This window comes from Leguminivora glycinivorella, chromosome 25 (assembly GCF_023078275.1).
Source record: "Leguminivora glycinivorella isolate SPB_JAAS2020 chromosome 25, LegGlyc_1.1, whole genome shotgun sequence".
Taxonomy (NCBI): Eukaryota; Metazoa; Arthropoda; class Insecta; order Lepidoptera; family Tortricidae; genus Leguminivora; species Leguminivora glycinivorella.
Window position 1 is genome coordinate 9,247,595 of NC_062995.1, and position 17,778 is coordinate 9,265,372.

The window sequence follows — 17,778 nt, forward strand, 5'->3', positions numbered from 1 at the left end:
AAAAATTAAAAAATATCCGTTGAGTGCCTTTGGAGTGTATTGTTCCGATGTTTTAATAGTTTTTACGATTATTTATTAACAATTAAGTTATAAAATGGCGACATTTGATTTGAAATCGTTCAGTTCGGCTTTAAACGAAACAAATAAAGTACAAAGTGGTGTTGATTTCACTGGGAAATCTCTTAAATTGGACACTGAGAAAGATGGTGAGCGTCCCTATTTTTAGCTTCTAAATTAAATTTGTTAGTATTATATCTGCTTGAAAAAGGTTTCGCACTTAAGATCAGATCATATAAAGTGTTTGTTATTGATATTGTTTACATTCTAACCTCATTTAATTACATCACGTGTCGATTGCATTGTTATTTTTTTTTTTTATGATCATTTTGGCGCGTTATCTTTTGTGGCGTAACTTGCAATACTGCATTTGTCTAGATTGCAAAGGAATGTGAAGCTGCGTTTTCACTTAGTGTTATTGAACAGTTCTGAACAAGCATTTGCTCGTTCGTGCGCAGATGAAAACACTTGACTGCCTTAGCTTTATCGGTCTATGAACGACGAATACTCGTTCAGAACTGTTCAGAACACTAAGTGCAGATGGAGCCAAACAGTCGATAGCAAACTACTAAGTGAATTTTATTGTTAAAATCACATTTTGTAGTTTTGTCAGATCTAATTTTATCTATTCTGCACAGGGTTCGAAAATATCCGATATTTATAGTAAATATCAAAATATCGGATATTTATGATATATATCAACTTTGATATATATCCATTTTGTATGGAAGGCATAATAATAATAATAATAACCTCCCAGGGCAGCTTGTGGCGAGCTGAATGGGAAGTGGCGTCCCTTGGGTCCCATGCCCCCGAGAGTCGGTCAGGCCCCTCCCTCCGGCTTGCCTTCACTGGCCGGCCGGAGTGAACACTGAGCAGGGGCCGCAGGACTCTCACCTCTGGCTTGCCTTAACCGGCCGTCCAGAGTGGGGTGCCAGAGCTATATGCTCGCAGGGTGGAAGTGAAATATGCATAAGACGCGAGTTGGCACAGTGGCTGTTTCGCACAGACTGGGTAGAAAGCGGCGCACACCTCTCCACACCCTGAGCCGCTCACACTATGTTGTCCCCTTGTCGCTCCGTGCGAGCGTCGTTTCGGGGACCCATATAGTGAGTTGGCGAGTCACCGCCTGCCTATTTTTTCGTGTTTTTAAAACATATGATCAAGGCAGGTGCCATAGACCTTTCCATAGACCGGTCACTAGCACACAAACATTTCAACCCAATAGCCCAGTATAATTTGTTTCTTTTCATTGCAATAGTTTTACACTAACCGGGGCTTGTCCTTGGGTGCATTCTATAGTGCGGACAGGGACAATCGCCGGCTAGTGTCACATTACTTTAAATTAAACTGTCTTAAAGGGCCTCTGCGCTGTTGGCTTCGGCCCCACGCACGCCTCCCAAAAGTCCGGGACCCCATGGTCCCGAGAACTGGAAAAGACAAACAAATAATAATAATAATAAAATACTTTATTGCACTACTACAACGACAACAGCTAAACAAACAAATAAAGAACTTAAATAGTAGGTAACAACAGGCGGTCTTATCGCTAAAGAGCGATCTCTACCAGACAACCTTCAGACAGCGAGATAGTGGATAGAAAAGAGTTAAGGGCAGTGCAAATATAATTAAAAAAAAAAAAAAAAAAAAAAAAAAAAAAAAATGTAAATACCTAACTCAATATAAACTAAAAGCAAGAAAATAAAAAATAAATATAAGATTATCAATAAAATAAACTACATACAATCGTGAAGCGATAAAAATAAACTACTTAAACCTACACAAACTACATAGATACATATTGAACATCAGTATTATTTTGTTGCATTATTTATGAATACAACTTCAGATAAGGAAAATTCTACTGAAAAACATAACATTTAAACATTAAACATTTTAACATAAGATTTAGTAGACAAATAGTAACAAACACAAAAAAATTATATTTTTAACAATGTTACATTTTTTAAAACCATTTTTGTATTGCAATATTTTATAAACAAATGATAAATATCGGATATTTATATCCATTGATATATATCATCGAACCCCGCTGGATATATATCCATGGCCAAGAGTAAGCCCATTTATAATAATAAAAAAAAAGGCATTAATTTGTGTGATAAGCACAGATATTTGTTCCCGAGTCTTGGCTGTTTTCTATGTATATATGTATGTATTTATTTATCTATTTAAGTATGTATATCATCGCTTAGCACCCATAGTACAAGCTTTGCTTAGTTTGGGGCTAAATTGATCTGTGTAAGGTGTCCCCAATATTCATTTATTATTTTACTTGTATAGTGAGCCCTTACAGATATTACAATTTATATCATCATCATCCTCCTTGCGTTTTCCCGGTATTTGCCACGGCTCATGGCGGCCTGGGATCCGCTTTGACAACTAACCCCAACATTTGGCGTAGGCACTAGTTTTTACGAAAGCGACTGCCATCTGACCTTCCAACTCGAAGCAGGGGCGGCTCACTCCGCGATTCTATCGCCGCGCTACAAGTACATGCTGGCGGCCGCGAGTTCGCGGCCTAATCAGGGGTGACGCGCGTGCTCACAGAACGCACTTTTCGATTGTTACTTTACGTCGCGAGTTTTTTTAAGGCTTGTAATGCGATGTCCGCGTGTGGAATGGCTAATAATGCTGAGTTAACACTTTCGCTACCAAGAACCCGACTGTCGGGCACACCGCTCGTAGAAGCGTAGCCGATTACATGGGTTTCCCCGTATGTAGCGAAAATGTCGTAGCGCCGCGTAGAGCCCGCGCGGTTTCGAAAGTGTTAAATAGACATTATGAATAAAATCGCACAATCTTACGAGTACAGAGATCTACTATTGATTAAGCCCCACAGAAAAGTTCAATAAGGCTTGTGTGTTAGACTTAAATAAATATATTATATAAATACTGTATTATACCTTGAAAGTAGCCAAGACTTGAATATAATTGTATAACATTTTATCTGAGTATTAATTCGTTTTAATTCATAGGCAACCCTATAGTCCGACGCTGCGCACGTGCGGCTGGTTTCTTTGTTTAAATTTTGTAGGCATTTAAAAAGGCGGCATTTCGTGAACATCAAAGCAGTGGGCCTTCTGTACTTGTACTATTATATATTCTGTGCTCGAAGGGTAAACTAGACCATATTGGAATTAGTCCAGTTTCCTCATGATGTTTTTCTTCACCGAAAACTGGCAAATCGTCACTACTTTTAAAAAAACTTGTATCTTCGTCTGTCAATGAAAAGAAAATTGTAGTAAGTATGTATGGAATGCATATAGACTTACTGCGTTTTAACTTTGAGGAGCAGCGTGAGATACGAGATTTTTTAAAAGTAGTGACGAAATATCAAATGACATTTTGCACATAAATTCCGAAAAACTCATTGGTGCGAGCCGGGGTTCAAACCCGCGACCTCCGGAACGAAAATCGCACGTACTTACCGCTAGGCTACCAGCGCTTGTAGATATTACAATTTTCAGTACAGATGGTGTTTTTTTTACGCACTAGTGCGAGAAGTGGTTCATTATATGCTAGGTCGAAACTTTGGAAGCTCATCTGTACTGAAAAACGTCGTACGATACACGTGCGAAAAGGAAATTCGAACTTCCTTTTTTACGCACTTGTATCGTAATGTACTATGTACTATAATTCAGTGAAATATACCTTAATTCTTATTTCAGCCAAAGACATTGTAGCAGCGATCTCAGCATGTCCCGACCTGTATTACCTGACGCTGACCGGCAACACTCTGGGCGTGGCTGCTGCCGAAGCCATAGCGAAGGCTCTGGAGTCTCACCCGGAGCTGAAAGTGGCGCGTTGGTCAGATATGTTCACCGGGCGAATGAAGACAGAAATTCCACCGGCTCTAGTAAGTTCTTTTTTTTAACGACGGGGTGTTATAAGTTTGACGTGTCTGTCTGTCTGTCTGTCTGTGTGTGTCTGTCTGTGACATCGTAGCTCCCGAATGCATGAACCGATTTCGGTTTTTTGTTTGAAAGCTGAGTTGGCCGGGAGTGTTCTTAGCCATGTTTCATAAAAATTGGTCCACTATGTCGCGGTCGGGGGTTTTTTCAAAATTTTAATTTTGTGGTTAGGTTGTTTATGAAATATGAGGCAAATGAGCAGACAGGTCGCCTGATGGTAAGCAATCACTGCCGCCCATGGACACTCAAAACACCAGAAGTGTTGGAGGTGCGTTGCCAGCCTTTAATATGGGTCCTCTGGATCAATCATGTTCTTAACATAACCTAACCACAAAATTAAAATTTTGAAAAAACCCCCGACCGCGACATAGTAGACCGATTTTCATGAAACATGGCTAAGAACACTACCGACTAACTCAGCTTTCGGACAAAAAACTAAATTTAAATTGGTTCATTCGTTCGGCAGCTACGATGCCACAGACAGACACACAGACAGACAGACACGTCAAACATATAACACCCCGTCGTTTTTGCGTAAAAATCAAACCAAAACCTGTCCAATAGTTTCCTTTAAAAAGACTGTGTAGGTTGTCTTGTATCTAGAGTCATAGTAGTCATACCAAGCTAAGTTTGCAGTGAAGCAGACTTGATAAACCAGGGTTCGAAAATATCCGATATTTATAATAAATATCATATCAAAATATCGGATATTTATGATATATATCGGATATATATCAACTTTGATATATATCTATTTTGTATGGAAGGCATAGCAGTATTTTGTTGCATCATTTATGAATACAAATTCAGATAAGGAAAATTCTACTAAAAAACCAGACCATTTAGTAGAAAAACAGTAACAAACACAAAAAACTATATTTTCGACAATGTTACATTTTTTTAAACCATTTTTGCATTGCAATATTTATGAACAAATGATAAATATCGGATATTTATATCCATTGATATATATCATGGAACCCCGCTGAATATATATCCGATATATATCGGATATATATCGGATATATATCTTGATATATATCCATTAATATATATCCTCGAACCCTGTGATAAACTTCTGTAAAATTGTGAATATTGTGATGTTTCCTTAACTCTTGCACAGAATAAATATTAAAAGTGGTGTTTATTCTTCCAGAAAGCGCTTGGAGACGGTATGATAGCCGCTGGAGCCCGTCTCAAAGTCTTGGATCTGAGCGACAACGCCTTCGGCCCAATCGGTGTGGAGGGCCTCGCTAAACTGCTGCAGAGTGAAGTGTGCTCCGAGCTAGAGGTGAAAGAGCTAGTTTACCTCACTAGTGCTAGTGCTATACATACAACATACATACAATCACGCCTGTATCCAATAAAGGGGTAGGCAGAACACATGAAACTACTAAAGCTTCAGTGCCACTCTTGGCAAATAAGGGGTTGAAAGAAAACGAAACTGTGACATTGCAGTGACAGATTGCCAGCCTCTCACCTACGCCACACTTTAACCCATATCCCATAGTCGCCTTCTACGACACCCACGGGAAGAAAGGGGGTGGTGAAATTCTTAACCCGTCACCACACAGAACAATAGTGCTATAATGCACAGTTTACGAGCATGTGACGACTTTTTTAATGTATTATCAGCTGTAAAAGTGCATGGCGAACTTATCAATGAATTCATTCACAATTTCTCTACAGTGAGCTTGTATGCTGATTTGCACACTATTGCATTTGTGTTTTGTACATTTATAAAATAGTACATTACGATACAAGTGCGTAAAATAGGAAGTTCGAAACGAGTGGCGATAAATTAAAACACGACCGAAGGGAGTGTTTTAAATCGACACGAGTTACGAATTTCCTTTTTGCACGTGTATCGTACGACGTTTTTCAGTACAGATGGCCCTCCGAAGTTTCGACCTGACAAGAAATGAACCACTTCTCGCACTAGTGCGTAAAAAAACACCATGTGTACTGAAATAATACATTACGATACAAGTGCGTAACCTTTTTTCAGTACAGATGGTGTTTTTTTTACGCACTAGTGCGAGAAGTGGTTTATTATATGCTAGGTCACAACTTTGGAAGCTCATCTGTACTGAAAAACGTCGTACGATACACGTGCGAAAGGGAAATTCGTAACTCGTGTCGATTTAAAACACTCCCTTCGGTCGTGTTTTAATTTATCGCCACTCGTTTCGAAGTCCTTTTTTACGCACTTGTATCGTAATGTACTATTTCCCTTTGGTTCCTTCGATTGTGTTTTAATTTATCCCCACTCGTTTCGAACTTCCTATTTTACCACCATTGTCACCACTCATCATCATTCTCCTGCCCTTATCCCAGTCACTTGGGGTCGGCGCAGCATGTCTTTCTCTTCCATACATCTCTGTCACTCGTCATCTCATCATTAACTTGTTTTAGTTCCATATCATGTCTCACACAGTCCATCCACCTCTTCTTCGGTTTTCCCCTCCCGTTACTTCCACCACCTTCCACATTCATTCGTAATACCTTTCTCGTCACATGCCTTTCATCCCTCCGCATTACATGTCCATACCATGCTAGTCGATTCGCTCTTACTTTTTCAACAATCGGTGCTACTTTCAGGCTTCCTCTGATATACTCATTCTTTATTTTATCCATTCTTGTCACGCCACACATCCATCTTAACATTCTCATCTCTGCTACGTGCAATCTCTTTTCATCCGTCACCTTTAGGGCCCAACACTCTGATCCATACATGACGACAGGTCTGATGACTGATTTATAAATTTTGCCCTTCAGTCGAAGAGGCATCCGGGCGTCACAAATGGTTCCCGTGACCTGTCGCCATTTCATCCACCCCGTGCTAATACGGTTTTTCACGTCGCGGTCGATATCGCCATCACACTGTACGAGCGAACCATTGTCACCACTCATACCTAGCTAATTTACTACTCTTCTTTCGCCCAATAAGCTGCAATAATGTTTCTATTTACGTCAAAAAAAATCTCCAATATTTCTTAAACTTGTTGTTTTCAGGAACTTCGTCTAAACAACAACGGTTTAGGCATCACCGGAGCGCGGTTGCTAGCCAAGGCGCTGTCGTCGCGGCCTCCCAAGCTGAGGGTGTTCATAGCGGGCAGGAACCGCCTCGAGAACGACGGGGCCACCGCCTTGGCACAGGTTTTTGAGGTACATCCTACAATATGCTGATTAGAGATGGGCCGAATACGGACTTTGCCGAATACGAATATTCGGCCGAACATTCGGTTCAGCTGTTACCGAACCAAATATTCGGCCGAATGTATTTAATACCAGGCTTAGAGTTAAAAACTTTTCAATGGTCGGTAATGGGTACCGACTAAGGCTCTTTAGTGCATAAGAACATTTTGATTTTTGTTTCTTAAGCTACGTTATTTTTACTTTTTTACATAATTATATAGGTACTTATATTTTACGCATTTTTAACCCCCTTTGGTCCTTAGAATCCTGAAATAGGATGTTATTATCCCATGAATTACGAAACAACTTGCGCTATTTATTTACTTTGTTTATTCGGTAAATATTCGGCAATGTAACCGAACTATTCGACCGAATACGAACATTGAAAAACTTGCCGAATATGCCGAATGCCGAATATTCGGCCCATCTCTAATGCTGATAGACTTCCGGTTCGAGCGCCATCTTAGCGGTCTTGTGTCGTGAATAATTTCGCCAGTGACAATAATTTCGACAGACGGACGGACAGACATGGCGAAACTATAAGGGTTCCTAGTTGACTACGGAACCCTAAAAAAAAAAAAAACAATTTTTTTGGCAAAATTTCCTCATGTGCGTGGTTAAAATGACGTGACAATGCAATATTATGGTTTCATCACAGACCAACCCCTATAGACATCCATTACAAGACGACTCGCGGTCGCCAGCCTTCCTAGTATTTGCACTGATATAAGCGCGGGCGCTCGCCGTGCCCGATCAGTATCGACCAAGTAACAGACCCGAAAGCAGCGCGTATTTTTCGCAGTAAAAAAATTGAAAAAGGGTATTTTGATGTCTTAAAGATGTCCACCTGTAGTGTGGAAAGGTAACAAGAAGCTCAAATTTAAAAACAGACGTCATTACATTCCACATAAAAGTCATATTTATAATTTATTCAGAGCCGGCATAGGTCAACTTACAATGGCCACTTACGCGTCAGTAAAGGGACAGTCCCTTTCATCTGGCGCGACTGCCCGCCGTCCTTGAAACGGCCAATCACAGCGCGCTTAACACATTCCCCGCCCGCTCCTCGCACCCCTGGCACTGGTGACTCGTATCGCGAACAAAATATACAAGACTGCTACTCTATAGGAGGTTCTCTGTGGGTATCATGGAGCTGAGCTGATGATGGAGCAGAAAGGTAGTCATAGGAACTCTGTTATGAAACGTCGTATCCCCATCGAGTAAGGGGTTTTTTAGAAACGTCTCGGAGAGCAGTAGCTGATTGTTGAAAGAAAGGTACAGTCGGCGATAAAAGCTTGTGCCAAAAGTAAATTTTTTGCATAAAAACTTATTTATTTAACTTTTAAACACTTAGGCTTAGAATAAATTTAAAAGTGGAAAATGTCTGCCTTGGGTGAGACTTGAACTCACCCAACACTTGAGTTTAACTCTCTTACGGTAGATGTCGCTACGGGTCCCATATTGACCTTAGTAGTGGAAAATTTCGCTGGCTTAGTTGAAGTCTTGGTGGCTCAGTTGGCAGAGCGCTGGAGTATAGATCCAGATGCCGTGAGTTCAAGTCTCACCCAAGGCAGACATTTTCCACTTTTAAATTTATTCTAAGCCTAACGGCATCGATTGCAGACGTTTCTGCTAATCAGAAGTTAAAATTTTAAACACTTTTTTACAGAAAATGGGCTCCCTCGAAGAAGTAGCTATGCCCCAGAACGGTATATACCACGTCGGTATATCTGCCCTCTCGGAGGCGTTCAAGCAAAACCCGCAGCTCAGCTGCCTCAACCTGAACGATAACACTATAGGGCCTAAAGGCGCCGCGGCCGTCGCTCAAGCCCTACCCAGGTGAGACATCATCATCCTCCTTCCGTTATCCTGGTATTTGCCACTTCTCATGGGAGCCTGGGGTCCGCTTTGACAACTAATCCCAAGATTTGACGTAGTCACTAGTTTTTACGAAAACAACTGCCACCTGCGGGCCGATTTTTGAGTCTCACGCGTTCGAATTCAGAAAATTGTCACTGAAAATAATGAGCAATTCACCGTTTACAACCGGTATTTTAGTGATAAAATCCAGTATGCGAGATTCAAAAATCGCCCTCCATATCTTCCAACTCGAAGAGTAAACTAGACCTTATTGGAATTAGTCCGGTTTCCTCACGATGTTTTCCTTCACTGAAAAGCGACTGGTAAATATCAAATGACATTTCGCACATAAATTCCGAAAAACTCATTGGTGCGAGCCGGGGTTCGAACCCTCGACCTCCGAAAGTCGCAGGTACTTACCGCTAGGCTACCAGCGCTTCTACCAGCCCTACCCAGGTGAGTCACTTGAAAAAAACCACGATATAGTGGGCCGATTGTCATCAAACATCGCTAAAAACATTCCCGATTAATTCAGCTTTCAAACAAAAATAACGAAATCTAAGTCTGTCTGTGGCATCGTAGCTCCCGAACGGATGAACCGATTTAGATTTAGATTTTTTTGTCTGAAAGCTGAGGTAGTCGGGAGTGTTTGATAAAGGGGGGGTTCAAAATTTGAATTTTGTGGTTAGGTTATTTCTTTAATTTAAAAATATTCCCAGCCCTCTTTGCCTAGTCCTTAATAAACTCCATTTTTGACCCCCGACGCAAAAACGACGGGGTGTTATAAGTTTGACGTGTCTGTGGCATCATAGCTTCCGAACAGATGAACCGATTTAGATTTAGGCTTTTTTTCTCCGAAAGCTGAGTTAGTCGGGAGTGTTCTTAGCCATGTTTCATGAAAATCGGTCCACTATGTCGCAGTCGGGGTTTTTTTTAATTAAATTTTTGTGGTTATTATTCTTATTACATTACGTTATTACATTTTACATTACGCATTCACAAATATTGTTGTTCCAGATTAAAAAACCTGAAAGCCATCAACTTTGGAGACTGTCTTCTGAAGAGTAAAGGAGCGAGGACACTTGCCAAAGCGTTCAAAGACAATTCTACACTGCTAGAGGTATGTATTTTTTCCCCTCACTAGCTCGGAAACACGTGTTTTATCCTTCAATACCAGCGGGTAAAAACGCATTATCCACTAGTGGATAAAGTAATTTGACCTTGAGTATAGTCAAATTTTCTGCTTTAAAATTGATAAAAGTGGGTGAATCTTGTGATGACGATGATTTACCACCTGTGGAACTACTGGAAGCAATGATAAACGCATTTTTTGCGTTGTACTTTCCTCGCTATAGTGAGGGGAAAAGTTTTGTGTTACACTCGGGTGCAAATGTATTTTACTCCTCGTGTGTTAAAAAACTCGCAAGTTCAGGATACTATTCTCGAACCACTCGCTTCGCTCGTGGTTCAACTATAGAATCCTTTCACTTGCTCGTTTTTCAATTCCACACTCGGCGTTAAAATACAACTTTGCCCCCTTGTATAACAAATAACTATTAACCCCCGACGCAAAAACGACGGGGTGTTATAAGTTTGACGCACAGTATAATAAAGAGTACTATCGTACAGTATGGCCACTCCCGCTCCCGAAAGTGCCGCCAACCCCCTCTCGGTTACCTCACAGTTACCGCCTGTCAAGAACGCGAACAGTCGACCTGTCATATCTCACTCATACAAGCATGGTACGCGTTCACCTACACGAGCTTAGACTGTGTGCTAGGAGTGCCTCTTTCATATACCCCCCCCTGCGCGCGCGACTGCCCCCCGTGACCTCGAAACCACGTCAGCGTGATTATGCTGGCGTCGCAGCCAGCCGGGTCAATGCACCTAATAAGGGGTGTGAAGAACCAGTGGAAGAGAATTCCTCCCGCGCTAAAGTCGATAAGGAGGGATTCACACTGGTGGAACGGAAGAAGAAGGCGCGCAGGGCACCTCGTAAGACTCTGTGTGGCACCGCAGAGCCGGTTAATTCTGGTCTACGGGTTGCAACACCGAGTAAGGCGCTCTACGTGTCCCGTCTTCATTACTCCGCCGTGGCTGACGATGTGGTGGAGTACGTGCGCCGGAAGACTGGCTACACGCTGAGGGTACACCAGCTACAGTCGCGTCATTACGTGCACTTCAGTTCGTTCGTGGTGCGCGTGCCGCGGCCGCTGCAGGACACCATCGCGAGCGCAGACTTCTGGCCGAAAGGTGTGCTTTTTCGGCGGTTCCGGGGCAACTTGCCGAATCCTACACCGGGGCAAACGACGCAACGGAGCCACGCTGTTTCGTCATCGCCCAAATCAATTGTTTAGTTATAATACTTTTATTCTTTGTAATGTTTTTTTTATTATTTAATTTCATGACGCATTGGATTTATCTGTAATGTCATTGAAATATGTTTTCAAATAAATAAATAAATAAATATATTTGATCGCCAGTATCCGAGATGTGGTTTGACGTGTCTGTCTGTCTGTCTGTCTGTCTGTTTGTCTGTCTGTCGGTGTGTGTGTCTGTCTGTGGCATCGTAGCTCCCGAACGGATGAACCGATTTAGATTTAGTTTTTTTTACAGACTGTCTGTCTGTCTGTCCGTCCGTCCGTCCGTCCGTCCGTCTGTCTGTCTGTCTGTCTGTGGCATCGTAGCTCCCGAACGGATGAACCGATTTAGCTTTAGTTTTTTGTCTTAAAGCTGAGTTAGTCGGGAGTGTAGCCATGTTTCATGAAAATCGGTCTACTATGTCGCGGTCGGGGGTTTTTTCAAAATTTTAATTTTGTGATTAGGTTATACTAGCACACATATTTTATACTAGCTTTTCTCCGCGGCTTCGCTCGCGTTAAATCCCAAAATTGCGGAATACTCCATACAAACTTTCACCCTCCATTTTAGGGAAGTGGGGGGATAGAAATAGACAAAAATTAGCATATGTCACTCTCCATCCCTTCAACTATCTCCAATTAAAGAATCACGTCAATTCGTCGCTCCGTTTTGCCGTGAAAGACGGACAGACAAACACACACACTTTCCCATTTATAATATTAATAAGTATGGATAAACCACATTAAATTCAGATTCTATGACACCTTTAAAACACTTTTAAAAGTCCAAAAAAGTCGTGTTTTTTTACAAGTTTTTTTTTATTCAACTTGCCTTGTTAGTATGTTAGTGTGCGTCAAAACGTAGAAGCTAAATTTGACCCACTTCCCGGTTTCCAATTGAGCTGAAATTTTGCACACATATGTAAATCACGTGACAATGGAATATTATAGTATCATGGAGCTGATCTGATGATGGAGCAGAAAGGTGGTCATAGGAAATCTGTCATGAAACGTCGTATCCCCATCGAGTAAGGGGTTTTTAGAAACGTCTCGGAGAGCAGTAGATGACTGTTGAAAGAAAGGTACAGTCGGCGATAAAATCTTGTCCCAAAAAGGTTTTTTTTTTTTCAAAAAACGTATTTCTCTTTTTCAGTGCCTGGACTTAAGCCACAATGAGATCGGCCGAGCGGCGTGCAAGGAACTGGTGGACGCGATTACAGTATTACCAGACAGTGGCGAGAGGCTATCACGAGTTGTACTAGCTGGAAATAGTCTAGGTAAGTGCTAGGACGCATATAGTCGTCATATAGTTAAATACTACTATAGTACCAGATAGGGGCAAGCGACTATCAAGAATCATGCTAGCTAGGAACAGTCTAGGTGGAGCTAATGACGCATATAGTCGTCATATAGTTAGATATTAATATATTACCAGATAGACGCAAGCGACTGTCAAGAATCATTCTAGCTAGGAACAGTACAGGTGGAGCTACGCATATAGTCGTCATAATGAGTGGGCAAGGAACTAGTGGACGCGATTACAGTATTACCAGACAGTGGCGAGCGGCTATCACGAGTTGTACTAGCTGGAAATAGTCTAGGTGAGTGCCAACGACGCATATAGTCGTCATATATCCGTCCGCACTGAACACCGCCTCGCAGTTGTGGCCGCGTTCAGATGTTTTAGAAGGGCAGGTCGTTCAGCTGCGTTCGTGGCCCACAAACTGGTCTCGCCGGAAGATCAGCGCTGACCCCTGGGTCAGCCTTTATGCTGACTAACCAGAGTTACATTTTTTTTTAAATCTCATCACTTATTAGAATTGTATATAATACTTACTTATGTATATTAACTGTGTTTACCATTGAATAAATTATTGAATCTGAATCATATAGTTCAGACATTAATATACCTCTAGTACCAGATAGGGGCAAGCGACTGTCAATAATCATTCTAGCTAGGAACAGTCTATATGTGCTAATGACGTATATAGTCGTCATATAGTTAGATATTAATCTAGTACCAGATAGGGGCAAGCGACTATCAAGAATCATGCTAGCTAGGAACAGTCTTGGTGGAGCTAATGACGCATATAGTCGTCATATAGTTATATATTAATATAGTACCAGATGGAGGCAAGCAACTGTCAAGAATCATTCTAGCTAGGAACAGTATAGGTGGAGCTAATGACGCATATAGTCGTCATAATGAGTGGGCAAGGAACTGGTGGACGCGATCACAGTATTACCAGACAGTGGCGAGCGGCTATCACGAGTTGTACTAGCTGGGAATATAGGTGAGTGCTAGGACGCATATAGTTGTCATATAGTTCAGACATTAATATGTACTATATTAATTAAAATAAAAAAACAGGGGCAAGTGACTGTCAATAATCATTCTAGCTAGGAACAGTCTATGTGAGTGCTAATGGCGCATATAGTCGTCATATAGTTAGATATTAATAATTAATATAGTACCAGATAGGGGCAATCTGTCAAGAATCATGCTAGCTAGGAACAGTCTAGGTGGAGCTAATGACGCATATAGTCGTCATAATGAGTGGGCAAGGAACTAGTAGACGCGATCACAGTATTACCAGACAGTGGAGTTGTACTAGCTGGAAACAGTCTAGGTGAGTGCTAGGACGCATATAGTCGTCATATAGTTAAATACTGCTATAGTACCATTCGTACCAGATAGGGGCAAGCGACTGTCAATAATCATTCTACCTAGGAACAGTCTAGGTGGAGCTAATGACGCATATAATCGTCATATAGTTAGATATTAATACACCGTGTTTTTTTTGTTTTCCGTTAAATTCGACATGTCGTTAGGTTCGTTATCAGGAACCACCCTGTATATAACTTTTAGTTAAATTCGCAAAAAAAACTTTCATCGTTTTCATACATAATAAATGAATTAATTAGTGTGAGAGACCGTTAAGAATAATATTCAAGTTAGTGTCAAGTGATTGACGGCACATGTCAAAACAAATAGCATTTGGAAGTGGTAAAGGCTGTCACACACGTGTTCAGTAATTATCTTAATTTTTGTAATAACTCAATAACCGTAAGGGTTAAGACGCTAGTTTCTTAGAGAAATAAATTGTATTTGATCTAAAGAACCGCCCCATAAAGTTAACAGAATTCAATAAAAACAGGGTGTATAGTACCAGATAGAGGCAAGCGACTGTCAAGAATCATTCTAGCTAGGAACAGTCTAGGTAAGTGCCGACGACGCATATAGTCGTCACAATAACATCAGTAATTGCTGTGACATATCTAAGAAGCATGGCTAGAAAACCTGCTGTCAAATACCGTAAGGAGGCTAGTTTCTTAGAAAAAATTATCGTATTTGACTTAAAGAACCTTCCCTTAAAGTTAACGGAATTCAATAAAATAAATAAATATTGGGGGACACCTTACACAGATCAACTTAGCCCCAAACTAAGCAAAGCTTGTACTATGGATGCTAAGCGACGATATACATACTTAGATAGATAAATACATATATACATAGAAAACATCCATGACTCAGGAACAAATATCTGTGTTCATCACACAAATAAATGCCCTTACCGGGATTCGAACCCAGGACCGGAGCTTAGCAGGCAGGGTCACTACCGACTGAGCCAGACCGGTTGTCAATAAAAGCACGGTGTATATAGTTTTTGAGATTAGTCTCAAAAATAAAACTCTTACATTTGCTTGAATGACTATACAACGTGTTTCCGGTATCACTCAAAACCTCAGACACCCCAACTGATTTTTATTTTTTTAAACTCATCTAGAGTATTCATCTTTTAATCTGATGGTTACTTTTTTTTAAATTGAATTTTTAATTTTCTGTACAGCTCTACTTGACTTTTAGCTCTACACTCAATAAAATAATTACTAACTACCAGCATAAACCATAAAACTATTTATTTGTGTACGTTACTGCAACGACATAAGGTTTACCAATAGACAGTTAAGATGTCACTGTAAAACACTTTAAAGCTTTGTCACAGTAGACCAAATTGGACAGGTAGGTAATCGCAGTAAGCAAATTTACACCCAATATTCAAAATGACAAGGTTGTAATTAGGTACGAGTTCAATTTGTTATGACTTATGATAAACATTAAGATTAAACTGACAAACAACTTCAAACTCGTAGCGGAAAAAATAATCGTCCAAGTAACTCTCGATTCTGGACAAACGGTTTTCAGGTTTTTAGTCTTAAGTGAAACACGGTGTATTTATTAATTAAGTAATGATTTTTTCCTAACAGGCAACGCGGCGAGTAAAAAGGGTATGAAGGCGCAACTCGGGACCGCCGGTGAACTCACGGATGACGAAGGGGAGAGCGGGGACGAGGACGACGATGATGATGATGAAGGTATGCTACAAGCTGTTATTAACCCCCGACGCAAAAACGACGGGGTGTTATAAGTTTGACGTGTCTGTCTGTCTGTCTGTCTGTGTGTGTGTCTGTCTGTGGCATCGTAGCTCCCGAACGGATGAACATATTTGGATTTCGTTTATTTTTGTCTGAAAGCTGTTAGTCGGGAGTGTTCTTAGCCATGTTTCATGAAAATCGGTCTACTATGTCGGTAAGTGGTTTTTTCAAAATTTTAATATAAATAAAATAAATAATAAATATTATAGGACATTCTTACACAGATTGACTGAGGCCCACGGTAAGCTCAAGAAGGCTTGTGTTGCGATTACTCAGACAACGATATATATAATATATAAATACTTATATACATAGAAAACATCCATGACTCAGGAACAAATATCTGTGCTCATCACACAAATAAATGCCCTTACCGGGATTCGAACCCGGGACCGCGGCGCAGCAGGCAGGGTCACTACCGACTGCGCCAGACCGGTCGTCAAATCGGATATATATCAGTAGAGAGCGTATTCAGTACAGATGGTGTCTTTTTTACGCACTAGTGCGAGAAGTGGTTCATTATATGCCAGGTCGAAACTTCGGAGGCTCATCTGTACTGAAAAACGTCGTACGATACACGTGCGAAAAGGAAATGCGTAACTCGTGTCGATTTAAAACACTCCCTTCGGTCGTGTTTTAATTTATCGCCACTCGTTTCGACCTTCCTTTTTTACGCACTTGTATCGCAATGTACTATATTACATCGCACAACGCAAACATAGCTGTATAATTAGATTAAATGAATGTTATTTTTGCAACAAACTACCTACAGAAAAACTAAAGAAAAGTATTTTATCACTACATAGTATAAAACAAAGTCGCTTTCTCTGTCCCTATGTCCCTATGTATGCTTAAATCTTTAAAACTACGCAACGGATTTTGATGCGGTTTTTTTAATAGATAGAGTGATTGTAGAGGAAGGTTTATATGTAGGTATAGTACCCGTGCGAAGCCGGGGCGGGTCGCTAGTTCTAAATAAAGGAGTTTGTGTACAGGAAGGGAATTATTTTCATTTTACTATTCTTGAGTTGTAATAGACATGTGCAATGCGCAGACGAATAAAAAAACTATTTAAACTAAATAAACTATTTAAAAAATTAGCAAACATTTTTTTTAGTTATTATCATCATTCATTATATCATTTTATTTTATCTTAATAATCTTATCTCATATTATGTTCTATAAGTTAAATTAACAAATTATCAAAATAATCTTTGCCCAGTATTCACAAAAGCAGCAAAAAGGGTTTTATTTTTATGTTACGATACATTTTTGTTGTCTGTATGTAGAAAAAATGAAATTATGCGAGTCATATCCATATTCATATTTAAATAGATGCCTGAAATCGCTGCAGTCATATATTTCTTGCACCAAATTTTTTTTTCAAAAACTTATTTTAATTGTCTTAAAAACAATTCTTATATTGTTTTATATCACAGGCACAGAATCAGAAGAAGAATCAGACGCAGAATCAGAAGATGAAAACACAGAAGATAGCGCGACTGAAGACGCGCAGCACAGCGTCAACACTAGCGTCAACACAACAGCGTCAACAAACAACATCACGCTTGACACGTCAGGTATGTTACAATAGGCTAGTTTCCTACTAGTGAAATCAGCTTCTTTTTAAGAACTGTCAAAACGATTTGCTAATATTAAAGACATATGAAACTCCGTATAGACGGATAAAATCTAAGAAAAAAACGTACCTCAGAACCTTATAGAAAAAAGTACGGTGGCCTAGATGGCGTTACACCTTTGGGGTACGCTCGGCTAGATGGCGCTAATATTAACATTTGACATTTTAACACATATCAAGCTGAGAATATGGGCCAAATTGTCAAAACTGAGGTTCAAAAGTTTTAAGCTTGTGTCGTGAGATGGCAGTTTATGCACTGTGATTACATATTTTACTTTGCCTGTAATTCTCT

General features: G+C 40.4%; 1 protein-coding gene and 1 non-coding gene across 4 annotated transcripts in view; both read left to right on the forward strand.

The window, feature by feature from the left end:
* LOC125239388 (ran GTPase-activating protein 1) overlaps positions 1-17,778 on the forward strand; it is a 36,880-nt gene continuing 19,102 nt past the window's right edge. The window contains exons 1-10 of one of the 3 annotated variants that reach the window (XM_048146956.1): positions 1-206; positions 3,750-3,937; positions 5,149-5,283; positions 7,008-7,160; positions 8,860-9,029; positions 10,068-10,170; positions 12,564-12,608; positions 12,933-13,011; positions 15,680-15,787; positions 17,287-17,427. In XM_048146956.1, the coding sequence (XP_048002913.1) occupies positions 95-206; positions 3,750-3,937; positions 5,149-5,283; positions 7,008-7,160; positions 8,860-9,029; positions 10,068-10,170; positions 12,564-12,608; positions 12,933-13,011; positions 15,680-15,787; positions 17,287-17,427 (1,234 nt within the window). In that variant the 5' untranslated portion in view covers positions 1-94. Of the gene's footprint in view, positions 207-3,749; positions 3,938-5,148; positions 5,284-7,007; positions 7,161-8,859; positions 9,030-10,067; positions 10,171-12,563; positions 12,688-12,932; positions 13,012-15,679; positions 15,788-17,286; positions 17,428-17,778 lie in introns of all 3 variants that reach the window. The other 2 variants (XM_048146955.1, XM_048146954.1) reach the window with 2 other exon arrangements.
* Positions 8,691-8,763, forward strand: Trnay-aua. The gene has a single exon. It is a non-coding gene; the product is annotated as a tRNA-Tyr (tRNA).